This window comes from Tarenaya hassleriana, unplaced genomic scaffold, assembly GCF_000463585.1.
Source record: "Tarenaya hassleriana unplaced genomic scaffold, ASM46358v1 Cleome21, whole genome shotgun sequence".
NCBI classification, from domain to species: domain Eukaryota; kingdom Viridiplantae; phylum Streptophyta; class Magnoliopsida; order Brassicales; family Cleomaceae; genus Tarenaya; species Tarenaya hassleriana.
Window position 1 is genome coordinate 943716 of NW_010965451.1, and position 18339 is coordinate 962054.

General features: G+C 34.6%; 3 protein-coding genes across 5 annotated transcripts; 2 read left to right on the forward strand and 1 right to left on the reverse strand.

The window, feature by feature from the left end:
• The first annotated feature begins 1997 nt into the window (after window positions 1–1997).
• On the forward strand, window positions 1998–3855 carry LOC104814303 (probable 9-cis-epoxycarotenoid dioxygenase NCED5, chloroplastic). Its single transcript, XM_010542279.1, has one exon. The coding sequence runs from the start codon at window positions 2006–2008 to the stop codon at window positions 3797–3799; it is 1794 nt and encodes a 597-aa protein (XP_010540581.1). The 5' UTR covers window positions 1998–2005; the 3' UTR covers window positions 3800–3855.
• An 8396-nt stretch (window positions 3856–12251) lies between these two features.
• On the forward strand, window positions 12252–14934 carry LOC104814304 (nudix hydrolase 25-like). 3 transcript variants are annotated; one of them, XM_010542281.1, is made up of 6 exons: window positions 12252–12427; window positions 13114–13249; window positions 13355–13405; window positions 13780–13872; window positions 13981–14075; window positions 14554–14642. In XM_010542281.1, the coding sequence occupies exons 2-6, from the start codon at window positions 13184–13186 to the stop codon at window positions 14561–14563; spliced, it is 315 nt and encodes a 104-aa protein (XP_010540583.1). In that variant the 5' UTR covers window positions 12252–12427; window positions 13114–13183; the 3' UTR covers window positions 14564–14642. The 3 variants fall into 3 exon arrangements, with proteins under 3 accessions (XP_010540583.1, XP_010540582.1, XP_010540585.1); XM_010542280.2 differs by having other exon boundaries at window positions 12253–12427; window positions 14576–14934; XM_010542283.1 differs by having other exon boundaries at window positions 12253–12427; window positions 14557–14643.
• A 726-nt stretch (window positions 14935–15660) lies between these two features.
• LOC104814305 (pyruvate dehydrogenase E1 component subunit beta-3, chloroplastic-like) lies at window positions 15661–17943 on the reverse strand. The gene is made up of 4 exons (XM_010542284.2): window positions 17716–17943; window positions 17401–17504; window positions 17267–17310; window positions 15661–16841 (listed from the first exon to the last, which is right to left on the reverse strand). Exons 1-4 carry the CDS (start codon window positions 17816–17818, stop codon window positions 15869–15871), a joined length of 1224 nt encoding a protein of 407 aa, XP_010540586.1. The 5' UTR covers window positions 17819–17943; the 3' UTR covers window positions 15661–15868.
• Window positions 17944–18339: the final 396 nt, after the last annotated feature.

Below are 18339 nucleotides of genomic sequence, written 5' to 3' on the forward strand. Positions count from 1 at the left end.
ATATATATATATATATATATATATATATATATATATATATATATATGCATGAATGATTCAATATGGATGGAAAATTTTATAAAAAACGAAATACTTTTATTCTTATTTGAGATATTTTGTTTGGAATAAGACTTCAAATAGTCGTTGATGTCTTGTTATGGAGTCATATCCGTATAGTAGTTTCAATTTCATTCTTACTCCACTTGATTTAGATCTTTATCTGGATTTCCTCTTAGTTGTGTTCTATATCAAATTGTAAAGCTCGTAAAACCGGCTGTCCAACTAATTCTATGATGTTGGAATTTTTACATTATCATTTCGATTCCGAAATATATATATATACACACATGATATGTATATTTTCGCGTGTTAGGGATTAAAAAAAAATTTTAAAAAGAGGGAAAAAAATCAAAGTTGGCTAGATAAGAAGGGGAGGGGTCGTGAATGTAGCAGCAAGTGGGTGTAAGGTATACGTACAAATTAATATATTCCTAATTTCCAAATTTGAGCAAAGATTATGGAGTTGGATGTGGTGAAGTTAGGGTTTCATGCAAATCAGAGACACGGAAGCGAAGTTTACCTCTTCCGAACCAAACAGTTTGTCTTGTCCCTTTATGTATCCACACTTCATTTATTTCCATCGACAGCCTTTATGTGTATCAATCACTTCGTGCTTCTTGCTCCAACATCAACTTGCACGCACCACCAGATTTCTGCGTATACATACACATATATGTGCATATATATACATGTATATATGCGTGTGTGTGTGTGTGTGTATAGCTCTGCTGTCGGATAATGAATGTAGCAAACCATGTCTTCGACATGAATGCTTACATTGTCGATCAAATAAACAAGGAATTTTAGCCCCACCATTTTCTTGAATTTAAGGCACTTTTTTCCGCATATGTTGAGATTTGAAAAAAAAAATTAGGGTAATATTTTTTGTTTATATCGTGTACCTGTATCCGAAATAAATTTGAGATTAAGGCGATATTATTAAATGTATATGTGCATGTGTTTACGTATGGGATGTATACAAAATAAGTATCCTACTATACCTAATGCCAAAAGCCTACATGTCTACTTACCTTTTCATCTCATTTTTTTTGCAACGATTTTAATGAAAATATAAACATTGAGATTAATCTTAATTATTAATCAATTCATATAAAATAAATAAATTCGAGCTAATTGTTTTCACATCTTTCATCATGTTATTAGTGCATTATGATGATTGTGATATATTGTTATCCTTATTTCTTTTTTAGCTTTTGTTGTTTTTTGTGGATGTGTAAGAAAGAAAATAGAAAATCTCAATGTAAAATTCTGATTTTTTTTTCGTGGAAAAATTGAAGGTTCCAAGAAGTTCATAGGAATTTGCTTTGGTGACTTTTGGGTTTTGAAGAAAAAAAAAAGACAAAATAAAGACCCAAAGACGGTAACTAGTCATCATATATAACGAAGCGAAATGGACCGACATGTTGCTTTCTTGCAACGGCCCACACATGCCCCCTACAACATTTTCGCATTCACATTTCGTATATTTCTTTACCAAAAAAAAAATAATTTTCATTAGTATCGTAATCTTAAATTAACGAAATGTCGGATATAGCATCAGTTTCCTAACATAGATAATTTAACCCTAAAATAAACTATAGGAGACATAATATATTGTTTGAATTTTTAATCTCATGGAAGAAATAAAGCCCATAACCAAAAACTAACTTATTTTATAGTGCAATTTTTTTTTGTCACGTATAATTGTGTCAAATATCTTCCGCTCTAGAGATTTTATGTTTGAAAAAAAAAAATAGATGGACGAAATCTACGTAGATAATAATTCTAATGAAATATTATTATACATTTGTAGCAAAAAAAATATATTTTTTTTTACAGTGTAACGCATGGCATGGCATCAGCACTCACTCACCCCAAACTCTATTTATACTCCCTCACTCTCTCTTTCTCCTCAAAACTCTCTCTAATGGCTTCTTCGTATCTAATGGCACCCACCGGAGCTCAATTCGGCCTCGCCGTCTCTCCGCCGTCATCCACCGTCCTTCCGCCATCATCCACCGTTCTTCCGCCGTCCTCCGCCGTCTCATTCGCATACACAAAATCCCCACGCCGCAAACCAACACAGACACCGTGTGTCTTGAACTCCCCAACATTTATAAATTTCCCAAAAGACCCCAAACCGATACCTGTAACTACCGAAAACCCCTCGTCTTCTTCCTCGTACCCTCCTCACTGGAACCTCCTCCAACGCGCCGCCGCAGCTGCCCTCGACCTCGCCGAAAGCGCGTTGCTTTCACTCGAGAGGTCTCAGCCTCTCCCGAAGACCGTTGACCCATGTCACCAGATTGCCGGAAACTATGCTCCGGTGCCGGAGCGACCCCTCCGTCAATCCCTCCCGGTATCCGGTGACATCCCCGACGGCATTGACGGTGTCTACCTCCGTAACGGCGCCAACCCCTTGTTCGAGCCCGTCTCCGGCCACCACCTCTTCGACGGTGACGGCATGATTCACGCCGTGAAAATCTCCGGCGGCGAAGCCAGTTACTCTTGCCGGTTCACGCAAACCGAGAGATTGGTTCAGGAGAAGGAATTGGGTTGTCCGATTTTCCCGAAAGCGATTGGAGAGCTTCACGGACACTCTGGGATCGCGAGGCTGATGCTGTTTTACGCACGTGGGTTATTCGGTCTCGTAAACCACCGGAACGGGACCGGAGTCGCTAACGCCGGTCTGATTTACTTCCACGATCGGTTATTAGCCATGTCCGAAGATGATCTTCCTTACCAAGTTCGTGTCACCGACAACGGCGATCTCGAGACGGTTGGGAGATACGACTTCGACGGGCAGTTAAAATCCGCCATGATCGCCCACCCGAAGATCGACCCAGAAACCAAAGAGCTCTTTGCTCTCAGTTACGATGTTGTCAAGAAGCCGTATCTGAAGTACTTCAGATTCTCGCCGGACGGCGGGAAATCGCCGGACGTTGAAATCCCGCTGACGACTCCGACAATGATGCATGATTTCGCTATTACAGAGAATTTTGTCGTGATTCCCGACCATCAAGTTGTTTTCAAGCTCGGCGACATGGTTCTCGGAAAATCTCCGGTGAGTTACGACAAAGAGAAGATTTCCCGCTTTGGGATTTTGCCAAAAAACGCCGAAGACGCGTCGGGAATCATCTGGGTCGAGTCGCCGGAAACTTTCTGTTTCCATCTCTGGAACGCTTGGGAGTCGCCGGATACCGACGAGGTTGTCGTGATCGGATCATGCATGACTCCGGCGGACTCCATCTTCAACGAATCCGACGAGAAGCTTAACAGTGTTTTGTCGGAAATCCGGTTAAATCTCAGAACCGGGAAATCCACTCGCCGACCTGTGATTCCCGATTCAGATCAGATGAATCTTGAGGCCGGTATGGTAAACCGGAACCGGTTAGGTAGAAAAACCCGGTTTGCATACCTTGCGATCGCCGAACCGTGGCCCAAAGTCTCCGGCTTCGCTAAGGTGGATCTTTTCACCGGAGAATCGAAAAATTACTTTTACGGCGGTATGAAATACGGCGGCGAACCGTTTTTCGTACGGAGAGGGTTAGATTCCGACGGAGAAGACGACGGTTACATTTTGACGTTTGTTCACGACGAGAAGACGTGGAAGTCGGAGCTTCAGATAGTTAACGCCGTTAACTTGGAGCTCGAAGCCACCGTTAAGTTGCCGTCAAGAGTACCGTACGGTTTTCACGGCACGTTTGTGAATTCGGCTGACATGGTAAATCAAGCTTAGTCCGTTAACTAATTTTTGTTTTTTATAAATAAAAGACTGCCGAATATTTAGTTTTTTTTTTATTTTGCAATTTTGATCAATATATGAAAAATGTAGAATTTTGTAATTTCTTACGCACCTTTTTTTTAGTCGAGCCAGCGTGAAGCTGATGTAAATATAATGGCAAGCTCAGCTGGTTTCTGTTGTTTTTTAAATTTATGTTTTTTGTTTCGTATGTAATATTTTTTATTTATTCAAAACAATCAGAGTAATATAATTAGATAAATCATAACATGGATATTGTAATTATTATATAACGAACGTCTCAAAGTTTCCTCGACCGACCGACCGACCCACCAGATCCATTAAGAGGCATGGAAAGAACATTTCTACTTACATTTAACATTCGAAGGATGGAACGTCTCAAATTTAATACAGTTTTCTATATTTAACATTTCTACTTATTTTCGTTCATGGAATAAAAATATTACAATTACTGGAAACCGATATTAAGTATTGACCATAACTATTAACCTCGCTACTAAAATAATTTAAAAAATACGAGAGAAAATAAAATTGGAATTATTAAAAAATTGTAATTGGCTGTGGTCTCGCGGAATAAAAAAGTTGAGTGGGGGAAGGCACCATAACATTCGTATATTCAGATGTTATATATATACACATACATCTTTATATATTTATGTGTGTTTATATTATATGAGACAACAATCATATATATATATATATATATATATATATATATATGTATATGCATGTGTGTCATGTTAACACATTTTTTGGGTCTAGTACAGTGTTTATATATTTAATACGATTTTGTTGTAAACTAAGTGGTGGCTATATGTTATCATAATTAGAACACTTGCAATTTGTAAAGTGAAATTTACATTTGAATATTTCGGGAATTATTGGTGAGAGAGTAACACATGTTCTCAATTTCTGTCTGCATAACGAGTGCTAAATTTCAACGATGTGACGTCCAAATTGGTTAGCTTTTAATCTTTTCATCACAAGCGCATGTAAAACACGTTTTCAATAAATAAAACATACAAACAATAGCACTGTTTAGTCGGCGTTAGTTAACGCACGGTTATTTTCGACAGTTAATATATTATCTACTGTTTTATTTAGACTAATATAGTGATCTAGATGAAGTTTAAATGTACTTATCATCATCACATCCGTCAATATGCAAATTCACATCTATATATTATACACCTATTTTAGATATTGACATACATATTCCGTAAATGTATAATTTGATTTCTTTCAACCAAATACAAAGCCACAAATAATGCATGTTATCTACTCCATAGTTAAAATGAACGAGAATTAACTAATATCGAGTTACCTGCCGACATCCATAGGCACTTGACCCATCAACATTTTTAAAAAATTATTTTTGTTTTCTTTATAACTTATAAAATTTAATTAGTTTCCAATAATTTTTTTTTTGTTTATAACTAAATTTTATTTTGTAAATTATATTTCAATACATGACATGAATAATAGATTTGGAAAAATCCTATTTCAAACAATTTTAAAATAAATCTACATCTTTTTGGGTAATCTAGCTATAAACAAGACAGATAATTCTTTTTTTGCTTAGACCCTAATCAAAACCTTTGGCATGTTGTTACTTGCTAATTAATGTTTAACAACAACAACAACAACAATAATAATAATAAAGTGTGCATATTTGACCATGTGGCCAAATGTTTGACCAAATGGTCAAACTGTCGGATCAAAGGGAGATATACTCCTGACATGTCATTATCCCAACAGAAGTTATTTGATTTGAATCGAGGTTATGGTTCTTCAAGGTTTAGTCGCAGTTTGCTTGTTAAACCGTCTTGGGCAAGCAAATTTAAATGGACCGTCCAAATTCACGGGAACTATAATTTTAGCAAAATTCTAAAAAAATATAACTGAATCCAATGCTTTTGAACTTTCCTCTTTTCCGAGAAGAAAACGTCGTATGGAGATGGAGTTGAATAGTACTGCTATCGACATTTCTAAATACATATCGTTTTTAAAAAAAATATATATTATTAAATAGATATCGTTTTAGATTTTTTAGATGGTTTTTTCAATTTACCCTTAATTAAAAATATATAATTTCAATAGATATATGATGATTGTATATATGATTTTTTTTTTATTAATCTAAAAGGATTTTTTTTTATGTTTCTACAAAATTATGTACAAACTCAAAGGATTTTCTGGAATGTTACAAACATTCAATATGTACAAAGATATAGCACTGCCTTGTCGATTATCGTTTGTCTTACATGGTACCATATATTTGTTTACCTACGATTGATATGAGTTCTTAAAAATAACTCGTATGATTTAGGTATATAGTTATATTTTGTTTGAAATTTTATCCTAGTAAAATTCGGAATGCTACAATCGGGGGCGTAAATATATGGGGGAGAGAGACGCATATATTTATATAAAAAAAATCATAATAAAGACTCCGATATTTCATGCTTTTTTTTATTCCTTTTTTCCCCTTGACAATTATAACTTGAAAAGAACAGAAGCTCCCGACTCCGAGAAGAACGGAATCTCAAATAGGACGAACAAATGATTAGAAAAAGAAACTCAAATTCGATTTCGATTGGTTCAACCTCTCGTTGGTCACGTGAAATCCACGCGAAACAATTGTACTCCCTCCGTTTCAAAATGTTTGTTGTTTTAACTTATTTCACATTTTTTAAAAAATAAAAATAAAAGTCATATATACCCTTTATTTAATAATAAAAACAATATTATCATTAATAATGTATTGGAATTTGGTAAGGATAAAATTGGAAATTATTTAAAAAAAATGTATTGGAAATGTAAAATGACAAATATTTTGAAACATGGATAATAATCTAAAACTACAAATATTTTGAAACGGAGGGAATATATATTACTCCCGAACAAGACAATAACCTCTCAATCCATTACTTCATCTAATTAATAAATGCCCATAGCTCTCTCACGCCACCCTAGATCATCATATACATTAATAATACAGACATATATATATATATATATATATAAGCTGAATCTAGAATAATTTTAAAACAAATCACTTGCCTTTCTTCTTTTTGAAATACTAAGATTTGTACATAATTACTTTGAGAACAGAGGATGTAGATATATCACTATCACAAAAATAATAATTCGGGGTGCTTATTATTTTACGGTTAATACTTGTATAAAAGTTATGTTTTTCAAAATATAATACTCTCTCCATTTCTTAATAATTGACGTTTTAATCTTTTTTTAAAAAAATTAATAAATCATATATATATATATATATATATATATTTAATAGTTAAAATAAAATTAATATTCATTAAAATTTAGAATTGAGTTGTTTTAAATAAGGATAAAATTGGAAATTATTTTAAAAAATTAATTAAAAAATCTAAAATGATAACTATTTATATGATTATGACGCAATGAAAACGGTTGTCCGAAGACCAAGAAAGACCACAATTTGTTGCCTTGCGTCTGCTTCGACTTCCCAAATTCCCGCATATAAAATAATACTCTGATATTAATAAATACCAACAACAACGATAAAAAACAATATTTTATATTTAAAAAATAATCAGTGAGGGAGGGTGTGTTTATGTGTCTGTTGCTTCGTATTTCCGTAAATTCGTGAATTCGTCACGAACGCCCACATCCCCTTATTTAATATAATAGTTTTACATTAATTGTCCCAAAAATATCATATGTTATTGAATGAAATATATTGTGTTGGATAAAGTGCGTGATATAATAAAAAGCATAAAGAATATACTAATGATAAAGATTAATTAGAATAAAATTATTTACTTCCCCCCACCAAGTTTGTGGAGGCTAATTAGGATAGTATATTGATATCTATATATTTATTCCCATAAATTTCCCTTTTTTGAGGTCTTGAATCATTTATATAAAATTTTAAAACATAGAACTTAATGACTAAAATCTATTGTATACAAACAATTATTTTCCAAATCTTTATGTATAGTGAGGCAAAGGAAATTAAACGTATAGTAATAGTAAAACATTTATTTTCCAAATCTTTAAAATATCATAGCAACCAAGCCGTACTTTTCATGCCCACTAAGAAGATTAAAAATAAATAAATATCATAGGGTTATCTCTATAAATTCCAGCAAATGGGCTTTAATAAAACACATTTCAAAATTAATCTAAATATAGAAAATTAAAATTCTAAAGAGGGGTATATATAGTCGACATCTTTAACGTCTTCGTGCATCATTGTTAAATTTGTTTCCACAAGAGCCGCGTTTGAAATATATATTCAATTTCTTTCCCTCTCATTCATTTAACGGACCTTTTTTCACTCGGCATTGAAATCCATATTTACTCGCGGAACCATACACATATATAATATAATGGTGAAAATTTAAGTTTTATGTGGAATAAATTAATATGTTGTTTTTAGGCACTTAACGGTAGTTATATGAATACTAATATAAAATGAGCAAACTGTAAAATATGACAAATATATATGCATGGTTCGATCCAATAATACACGTGCATGTCTCATGCAGGGCTACACGGAAGTTGTAACTACGTGAATCTGTAACTCCTCATAGTTCCTCGACCATCCGACACGTGGCAAGACACGTTTCATCTGCTTCTTCTACCTCCTGTCCGTCGATCATTGGCTGGAATTTTCTAGACTGTATACCTGGACGGGGCAGGCATACAGACAAACTGTATATGCATACATGTTTACATACATACACATATATGATATACTATATGACGTAAATGCTTGGCTCTTCGAGCTCATCTGCGGCTACATTTCTTTGTTCTTCGATTATAGAGATCCTTGTACGTTTGTATCCAAAGGAAACGGAGACAGAAACGTTATGTTAATTGATCGGACACGTGTCACGATATTAAGATGCCCACGTGCTTAGGTGACAGATATACCGATGGTTCCAGCAATCTAGGAACTTGGAATGCGTATTAGTTGATATAAATCTAATATCAACTACTAATACGCGGTGGAATTGTTTATGAAAAAATGTATAAAGAGAATAAAAAAATTGAAACAAAATATCAATTTCGGCAGAATTTAAATCTGCCAAAAATTATAGGTATAAAGGAATTTGGAACTAGAAGTTAACAAAAAATGAAACAATATTATATATATATATATATATATATATCATTTTATTAAAAACCTAAAAGTAAAATTATCTACAAAAAATTAAAATTTAAAAACTCGTCACATCAGAAAAAAAAATCGGATGACGAATACAATCATTAGTCATATATATGTTTGTGGATTCATTTAGCACTGATAAAAAGCACAATGCAAATGGATTTCTTATATCGTTTTCTGGTCGAAGAATTGCTACATAATAAAAAGTCTAGCCAATGCCAAAACTCCATCTCGCTATAATTCGTACATATATTACATATGTAAACGCACAAGTTAATTTGTATACACACACATATACACAGACACGGAAGATTTTTGCGGTTTGGCCCTTGCGAAATGATCGGGGTATACTGCTCTGTCTTCTGCGGCGAAGAAGAGACATGACGGCAAAACATTTATTTACGTTATTAGTTATACATCTGATTTCATGAATGCTCTCTGTTGTACGCGTAGATTTTAAGGTCATACAAAATCCTTTTCTATACGTACATACGCACACATACTAACAAGTATACACATTAAAAATACATAAAAGATATAAAGGAAATTGGTTACATATGCGGCGGATGGGTTTTGTTAGTCGTTGAGTCATTACATTCCCCCAAAACCTGTTACGTCTCAGCGGTCTCGCGTTTAATTTGTTACCCCGTTACCAAAAATTTCCTCATTAACAAAAGTAATTCCTTTTACTCGGTGTATTAATGTGCGAAGCTCATAAAATTTCGTATTAAGTGTACATAACGGCGTTTATATTTCTGTTAAACTTTGTAGGTATATAAGCAAAATTCGCATCGAAGCAATAAAGTAACAAAAATAATACTTTACCAAAAAAAAAAAGTAACATAATTTTTTTAACGTAGTTGCTATATGTTTTTTCTCGGATTTTTTTTCATCCGTTTGTAAATCTTATAAATGATATAACAAAATTGCCAATAATACAAATACTATATATATATATATATATATATATATTTATGTGTGTGTGTGTGTGTAACGAACCCTAAAAAATATTTTCCTTGTATTTTAGTATGTTATTAGGTCTTATATATTCCAAATGTATGTAACTATGTCAGGATTCTTTATTAGAATAGGAATCCTAACATGTTTATAGAATTGTTATATAAATCGTTTATAAGAGATATCATGTTGCAATGTTTTTAGGGTACTCACTCGGCTTGTAATTTTGAAATATTTATATAAAGTTTACAGTTATAAAAAATATATTTTTAAGGGTATTGAAGAATCCACAAGGCATAATTTAAATATGGAGATGATATATCTCGTTACTTAATTTAAATAAAATAAAATATGTTTTTATTTTATGGCGTTGTTTTATTATAAAGTGGGGGCCAGCCAACAACTTGGGATTAGATAATGAGAACGACCAAAGACTTAGAAAAAAAACATGTTGAGGGCATGTCCGGAGCAAAAGCACGAACACATCATGTGATGAATGGGACACGTGTTACCAAAAACATTTTCAGTGGACATATATGTCCCATTTTATCCAATGCCCCCAAGTTGCTAATTTTTTCTCTCTCTTTTTTATATAAATATATAATCTTTTAAAATATCAATATATGCAAATCCAGTCAACGATACAAATTTCATTTTTTTTTATTGGATGATAATCTAAATCTTAAAATAAACGTGTGGAAACGTACCATCATAATAAATATATCAGAGCTTTGAATCGAATTTTTTCAGACCCAAATTTTATTCAAATCGAATTTAGCCCGTATATTTAGCCCATATTATTATTGGGCCTTGCTATTGGGCTTTGTATTCACAACCTCTTCCAACTTCAATAATTTTCGCAAGGGTTCATGAAAATTTAACAAGTGCGAAAAAACATCAAATAAATTGGATAATAAACATCAAGCTTTTGTTAGTTATTTATTTTTAAACTTAATAAAAAAAATTAGATATCAAATTGTGATTGTCTTACACTCGGTAATTACTATATATATATATACTCAATCTGTTTTTGTATATATTTAATATAGTAATTACCGAGTGTACCTATTTAATTTGTTTATTTCTGATAAACACTTATTATGAAACCAGAATATTAGTCCACAACCTATTTACTCATCTATTCGTTTACTCTCAATTTTGTTTTTCCTTGAACATATCTGAATAGTTTTAACTGTATACTAATAAATCTAAAAAGAAATTAAACATATCCGAATATTTTTAATTGTATACTAATATATGTATACATAATTTTTAGTACTTTATTACTTTTTATTTATTTATACTTATTTTTATTTTTTTAATTTTGTGGTTGATAACGTGACATCCGATATTACAAATTCTAGTGAACCCATATCAATATTAACCGTTAATATTTATACAAAAAAAATATATTAACCGTTAATATTTTGACTTGATTTTCAGATGTTTGGGATTTAAAAAATACTTTTGTTTAAAAATTAATAGTTAGTTATGAATATACAAAACAAAATGATTATTAGTAACTATCATAGTTGAATATTTTTTTTTGGATTTATTATAATAATAATAATTATTATTATTATAAATTGAGTGGAAAGTCAACCGCTTTTCTCCCCACCACTCACACTTGCCGCTCCGCAACACTCCGAGTGTGCCGGCCGTTTTATCATACGCATATCCTTTTTTATTTGCTATCGTGCGCCCTTGTGTTATACTTGTTTAGTTTTAATCATTTTCTTTAATTGTATTTGGTAAAAATCATTCTGTTATAATGAAAAAAAAAATCATATCATCTCATAAGATTCTTGTTCTCGCTTTTTTTTTTTAATCTTTTTGACAAAATCATATTTTGCTAATGGTTCTTTTTGGTCTTTATCATATAACGTCAACGACATTATATTTTTCCTACGATGAAATAGGGAATGATTTCCTTTTTATTGTTAAATATTATTTTCAAAGAAAGTCAACTTCTTGTACACAGTAATAATTAGTGTTCGTAATAATGAAATGAGTACAATTGAATTGACCCCACAAATATGTCATCTAATACATGGGTAATAGCACTGCTAACAAGGAGATACTATATATATACACATATATTATACATATGTATTTTAACACATAAAAGATAATATATGTATATTTATATAATAAAAACAATTTTACACCTTTTCATGATTTTATATATATATATATATATATATCTCGCTAGGGAGTAATGTATAATGCCACGTGGCAGACGATGCCGTGGTGGGTCCGGCACAATGGAAAACAGCAAGAATTAGATTCTTGCCATAGTCTCTCAGAAGTCAGAACTCAGCAACGCCGTTGACAAAAACAAAACAAAAGGAATGATGATGGACGAAAACGGCACCGTTTAAGTATATTGCGTGTATATATATACACATTCATCCATGCTCTTCGTCGCAGATTCGTGGGATCAGCTTTCTCTAACCTTTTTCAGAAGTCAAAAGATAAGCAAGGTCTGTTTTTTTTTTGTATGAGGAATTCGATTTCCAGATCTGGGTATTTGGATTTTGTTCATGAGAGAAACAAAGTTTTGTTCTTTATCGTCGGAGATTTGTTCCTGTGTTCTGATTCGAGGAAACTGATGAACCGATGTAGCGATTGCTATCTGTGGATTTATTTTTTTTCATAGCGGAGAAATACAAACAATTCTGGGTTTATTTTAGCCAAACAAAATTTTTTTTTCCTTCGATCTGTAGCCAGATGTTGAATGATTTTTCTGGGTTTGTTAAGTGAATCTGAGAAAATTCTGATGAACCAATGAAGAAGATGTTTCTGGGTTGTTTTCTTTGGCTTTTATTGTGTGTCAATAAAGGTAGAAATATGAATAATTTCCGGGATTTTTTTTCCTGGATCATAGATAGAAAATTCGATGAACACGTAGGGAAATTGAGCCGACTTTCTGGGTTTTTTTTTCTTTCTCATTTCTCGTTGAAAATAATCGCAGAAATAAAACATTTCTGGGTTTTTTTTGGGGTCACCCGCAAGTAGATGTAGAACGATTTACTACACACACTTCCGATTTCTCTATTTTCTCATTTAATCTATGAATTTTCTATAATATTCCAAGAGTTAATCTGAGATTTATTTGCAAGAATTGAAAACTCATTTCCTAACAGAAATGCTATTGATTGCCAAACAGGTCTTGTGTTGTTATTTGTATCTCACTCGACAAACCCTAAACCAAAAATAAAAGGTTGTAACTTTCATCAATGGAGGATCTGCCTGCTGGTTACCGTCCTAATGTCGGTGTCTGCTTAATCAACTCCGATAATTTGGTAAACTCAATTGGTTTCCGCCTCAGTTCCATGATTCTCGGTGTTCTTGCCGGTGAAAACCCGAGTTTTCTTGATCTGTTTTGTCTGTGAAAATTTTGGTCTCAGGTGTTTGTGGCTTCAAGATTGAATGTTCCTGGGGCATGGCAGATGCCACAGGTTCGATATGATCCGACCTTTCACTTATCCGTTTCACCATATCTCTTGTCTTGTAGTTCTCCGAGAAACTGATGGGCCTGTGCTGTTTTTGGCCAAATTATGTATCGGTTTCGGTATTAGGGAGAAAATCCGAGCATATTAACGTCGTTTAACACTAATTTCATTGAGAGTATGATCGAGAGATTCGATATCTCGATCTTTCCTTTTAAAGATTTTTACCGTTTTCACATCAGCTTCTCTAGTATTAGTGTTTAAACGAAATGTTGAAGAAAGTTTTAGGATTTAGGATTTATGATTTAGGGTATTTAGGTTAGTTTTAGGCTAATATCGGGTTTAAGCTTTACGTATTTTCTTCTCTTATAACCGTGTTTTAGGGAGGTATCGAAGACGGGGAGGACCCGAAGTCAGCAGCTATGAGAGAGTTAAAGGAAGAAACCGGTATCGTCTCTGCTCAAATCATCGCCGCGGTATGTGACCGTTGGTTGATACCATTCCCGGCACTTGGTGAATGCAATGCATGATACTGAAAAAAATCGTTCCTTTCTGTTTTCTCGATGTCTTTGAAATCGAAACAGGTTCCGAAATGGTTGACTTATGACTTCCCTCCCGCCGTGAAAGCTAAAGTGAACCGTCTTTGGGGCGGTGAATGGCACGGCCAGGCACAAAAATGGTGTGTCATTGTTCTTTCGATCCCTCTTTTTCGTCATACTTTTGCATAAGAGTGGACACCGATCGGTTATCGAAAAATTCGGGTAGCTGAATCCGCACTCAAAACCCTCGGGTATCATAATTTGATATCTTGATATCTGTAAGAATCTCAGATACTTGAATTACACATATATCATCAAAAAAATATCATCAAAATAAAAAAAATCGGTTTAAGTTCCCTAACTCGTACCTAAAGATCAAAATGTAACTATTAAAGTTTGATAATGTTATACATGTCAGTTGTTTATATATATCGGCACCCACGGGTATCGGTTATCAACTTTTAATTATCCGTACCGTACCCTTTGTTCATCTAATAAAAAGCCTTGAAAGGTCGCGTAGCAGATGGATACCCGATTTTCGGGTGGGCAATGCCCACCGGTGCCTTGCATAAATGATCGTCATTGTTTCGAACCTTAAGATACGATTTTCGTACTCAGTAGGGTATGAAATACGAAACAGGTTTCTGATGAGATTGAAGAAGGAAGACGAGAGAGAGATCAATCTGGCGAACAAGGGAGAAGCCGGGGAATGGAAATGGACAAACCCTAACGAACTGATCGACCAGGCTGCTGATTACAAGAGGCCTACGTACGAGGATGTTATCCAGACATTCCGACCCTACTTTCCTCGCCGATGACAATTGACGAGCTTCCGAGTGGTATAGTTAATTAATACGTTGGTTTTGCCCTTTTTTTTTGTAAATGGTTAACGGTAAGTACCGATGGTAGAAGGTTCTTGGTTTGGCTGTTGGGATATTAATTTTTTTTTTTTAAAAAATATTTGTTCCAATAAAAAAATGGGTATGTTTTATTTGAACACTTAGGAATTTAAGCGTGCGCGTGTGAGGGTGTATAATTTGATCATTAAGTTATAAAATTAAATAGAATAAAATAATAATTCGCTATTTTTTTAAAAAAAGATAACATTTTTTTCGATAACGAAATCGGGTTACACCCAATCAAAATTACAACTAAACTATCCAATGGAAGTACGTTAGTGGTTGTAGTTGGTTTAGAAAGGTGATATTTTTGTTCTCGATTCAAACGATTTTTGGTTTAGATTTAGGCTTTGAACGGGGATGGTTTTTATTATGCGTTTTTTGTTTTAGTTTTTAGATTTTGGTTTTTAGTTTTTGGTTTTTAAATTTTGGATTCTATAATATTTGAAAATTAAAAAAAAAAAAATAATTATTGGTTTTTCATTGATTTTTTCATTAAAATAGCTTTCCAAGCTTTTAGGAAAAGCAATTTTGTAAAAACTTGAATTGTAAAAACTTATGGTAATTTTTTTTGTTTTTAAATTTTAAAAACTCTCAAAACTACAACCATTCAAAGCCTTAGAGTGGATTTAGTGAGACCGAAGTCACCTTAGAGTGGATTTAGTGAGACTGAAGTCACGATGAACCAATTTGAATAAAAAAATTATAACTAGATTGGATTAAATTCAATATAAAAACTAAATGATTATAATTTTTATAAAACTGAAGTAAAATAAAACCAATCCAACTCCACATCCCTTGTATATGATGTTTAATAATGTAATTATTATTCAAGCTTAATTATTCGATTTAAGAGAGCAATTAGACAAATAAACTCAAACATTTATAAGACATGAAAAGGATGAAACATGGTGATTAGACCAAAACTTCTCAAAAGAGATTAACAAACAACGTCCCACACAAAGAAACGAGAGATCTATAGCTGCTAACTCTCAAGTTAAACCTGATAACCTCTGAGCTCCAAAACGCAAAAATCACTGGCAAAGCTGTTGGACAGCGGTAACGATTTGAGCGGGCTGAACAACTGTCCATTCCTCGAGCGTACCTGCGTATGGCGTGGGGACGTCCTGAGACGACAAGCAAACCACCGGAGAATCCAAGTAGTCATGGAAATTCTCGTTGATGGCAGCCGTTAAACTCGCCCCGATCCCTCCCGTTCTCATACACTCCTCGACGATCAGAACCCGATGAGTCTTCTTGACCGATTTCCCGATCGTGTAAAGATCGAACGGCTTCAATGACCTGATATCGATGACCTCGGGATCGAACCCTTTGTTCACCAGAGTCTTAGCAGCCTGCATTACATGGTACCTCATCCTCGAGTAGGTAAGAATGGTCACATCTTCTCCCGGTCTCACCATCTCAGCTTCTTCGAGGTTACATACGTATTCTTCGTCCGGGATTCTCTCCTTGAGGTTGTAGAGGAGGACGTGTTCGAAGAGAATCACAGGATTCTCGCTTCTTATCGCGGCTTTCATCAACCCTTTGGCGTTGTAAGGGGTCGAGCAAGCTACCATCTGGATTCCCGGGATGGATTGGAAGTAGGATTCAAGCCTCTGAGAATGCTCGGCACCGAGCTGGCGGCCTACTCCTCCGGGTCCACGGATGACGATCGGGATGGTGAATTGACCACCGGATGTGTAGTGAAGCATCCCACAGTTGTTGGAGATCTGGTTGAAGGCCAGGAGGAGGAATCCCATGTTCATACCCTCGACCACGGGTCTTAGACCAGTCATGGCAGCTCCTATGCCCATACCCGTGAAGGCGTTTTCGGATATAGGTGTGTCGAGAACCCTGAGATCACCGAATCTTTTAGCCAGGTCTTTGGTCACTTTGTATGAGCCTCCATAATGGCCGACATCTTCGCCCATAACGCATACACAGGCATCTCTCTCCATCTCTTCTTCGAGACCTTCCTGAAGGGCCTCGAAAAGCAATAGTTCATGTCTGCAACAGTAAATATATCATCAATGGCAGAGGAAAATGAAGCAAACATTGTGGATGGCTTAGTCATATAGCGTATGCCGAAAACCAAGAACACAGAATACATGAACAAGAAACACACAATCACGGATTTAACTATATATTCTAAGAAAGAGCACAAATTTGGCCAATGCATCATTTCTTTCCAATTGCATGCACACATTTGAAGAAATTGTGATTGCAAACTTCACACAAATCTCGTCGCTTTATGATCTATAAACATTCCATCAAAAGCTTGGAATTCCAATCACAGAAGAGGAAAATTGAGCACTAGACAGGAGATATGTGATGAACTACAGATCTTTTACAGTCTCATGGTTCTCCAACAAAAACATCTAGAAATGTGGATCATGTCTCAAGATGAGAACAAATGATAATGGAAAAAGTACCCGGGTTTGGACGAGGTGGAGCTAGCAGCACTATCCATTTTCGTCTACAAAAACCAGAATCACGTCGAGATCCAATGCTGATTCAAGCCACATGGAGAAAGAAAAACCACACAGAAACTGAAACAAACGCATACCGCAACAGCATTTCCGATCATTTGCTCAGCCCGATGAACTCTGAGGCCAGGACCAAAGTTCTTACTCGCATCAGATCTAGCCACAATGTATCCCCTGCTCCTCACTGCCTCAAATCAAACAAGAAATCACCCTAAGTTTCCTAAATCCAAACCCTAACGTCCCGCATTTCCCCTTAAAACTACAAGCGATGAACATTAGCATTAGTAGCATTCTCATCACATCATCAAGCTTTAAATTCGCGAAATCAAGCGACCCAATGGCAAACAAAGGCCGAATCAATATCGAACGAGACCGAGAACAGGGAAAACGCGAACCTGGAAGAGATCTTCGAGAAGGAGCAGCGAGTTTCTCGGAATCGACGGAATTAAACGGCGAAAGAGCCGTGGCAGCTCCGGCTCTTTGGAGTATAGCGGACATTTTCTGAGAAAACAACACAGAGCTCTCCGACAATTCGAAGAACAATCAAATGAACGAAAACGGCGATTCCGAGAGAGTGAAGAGCGGAGAAATCGAAGAATCGAAAGAACCGGCAATCTCTGTCTTCTCATATAACCCTTTTATTTATTTATTTATTTATTTATTATTTATTCAGATTAATTCTTCGCCCTTTTTGTTGGGCGACTAAATCGTCCACACATTTACTTGGTTTTCATTGACTTGTCACGAAGGTGACTACGACACGTGGCTGAAAATCATTGGATGGAGCATATGATGTTCGGTGGGGAGCCATACAGCTTCACAAACCTTCGTCCGAGTTGGATTACCTACCCGGACCAACTAAACCGTGATATTTCGAGCGAGGAACTTGGATGTGAATTAATGGGCCTCAAACGGCTGAGCCCATTAATAATAAGGTAAAGGCCCATTTATAAAAAAAATATTTAAAGAAAACACATTTTAAGTATTTTTCCTTTTAACTGTTTCCACATCGATATATA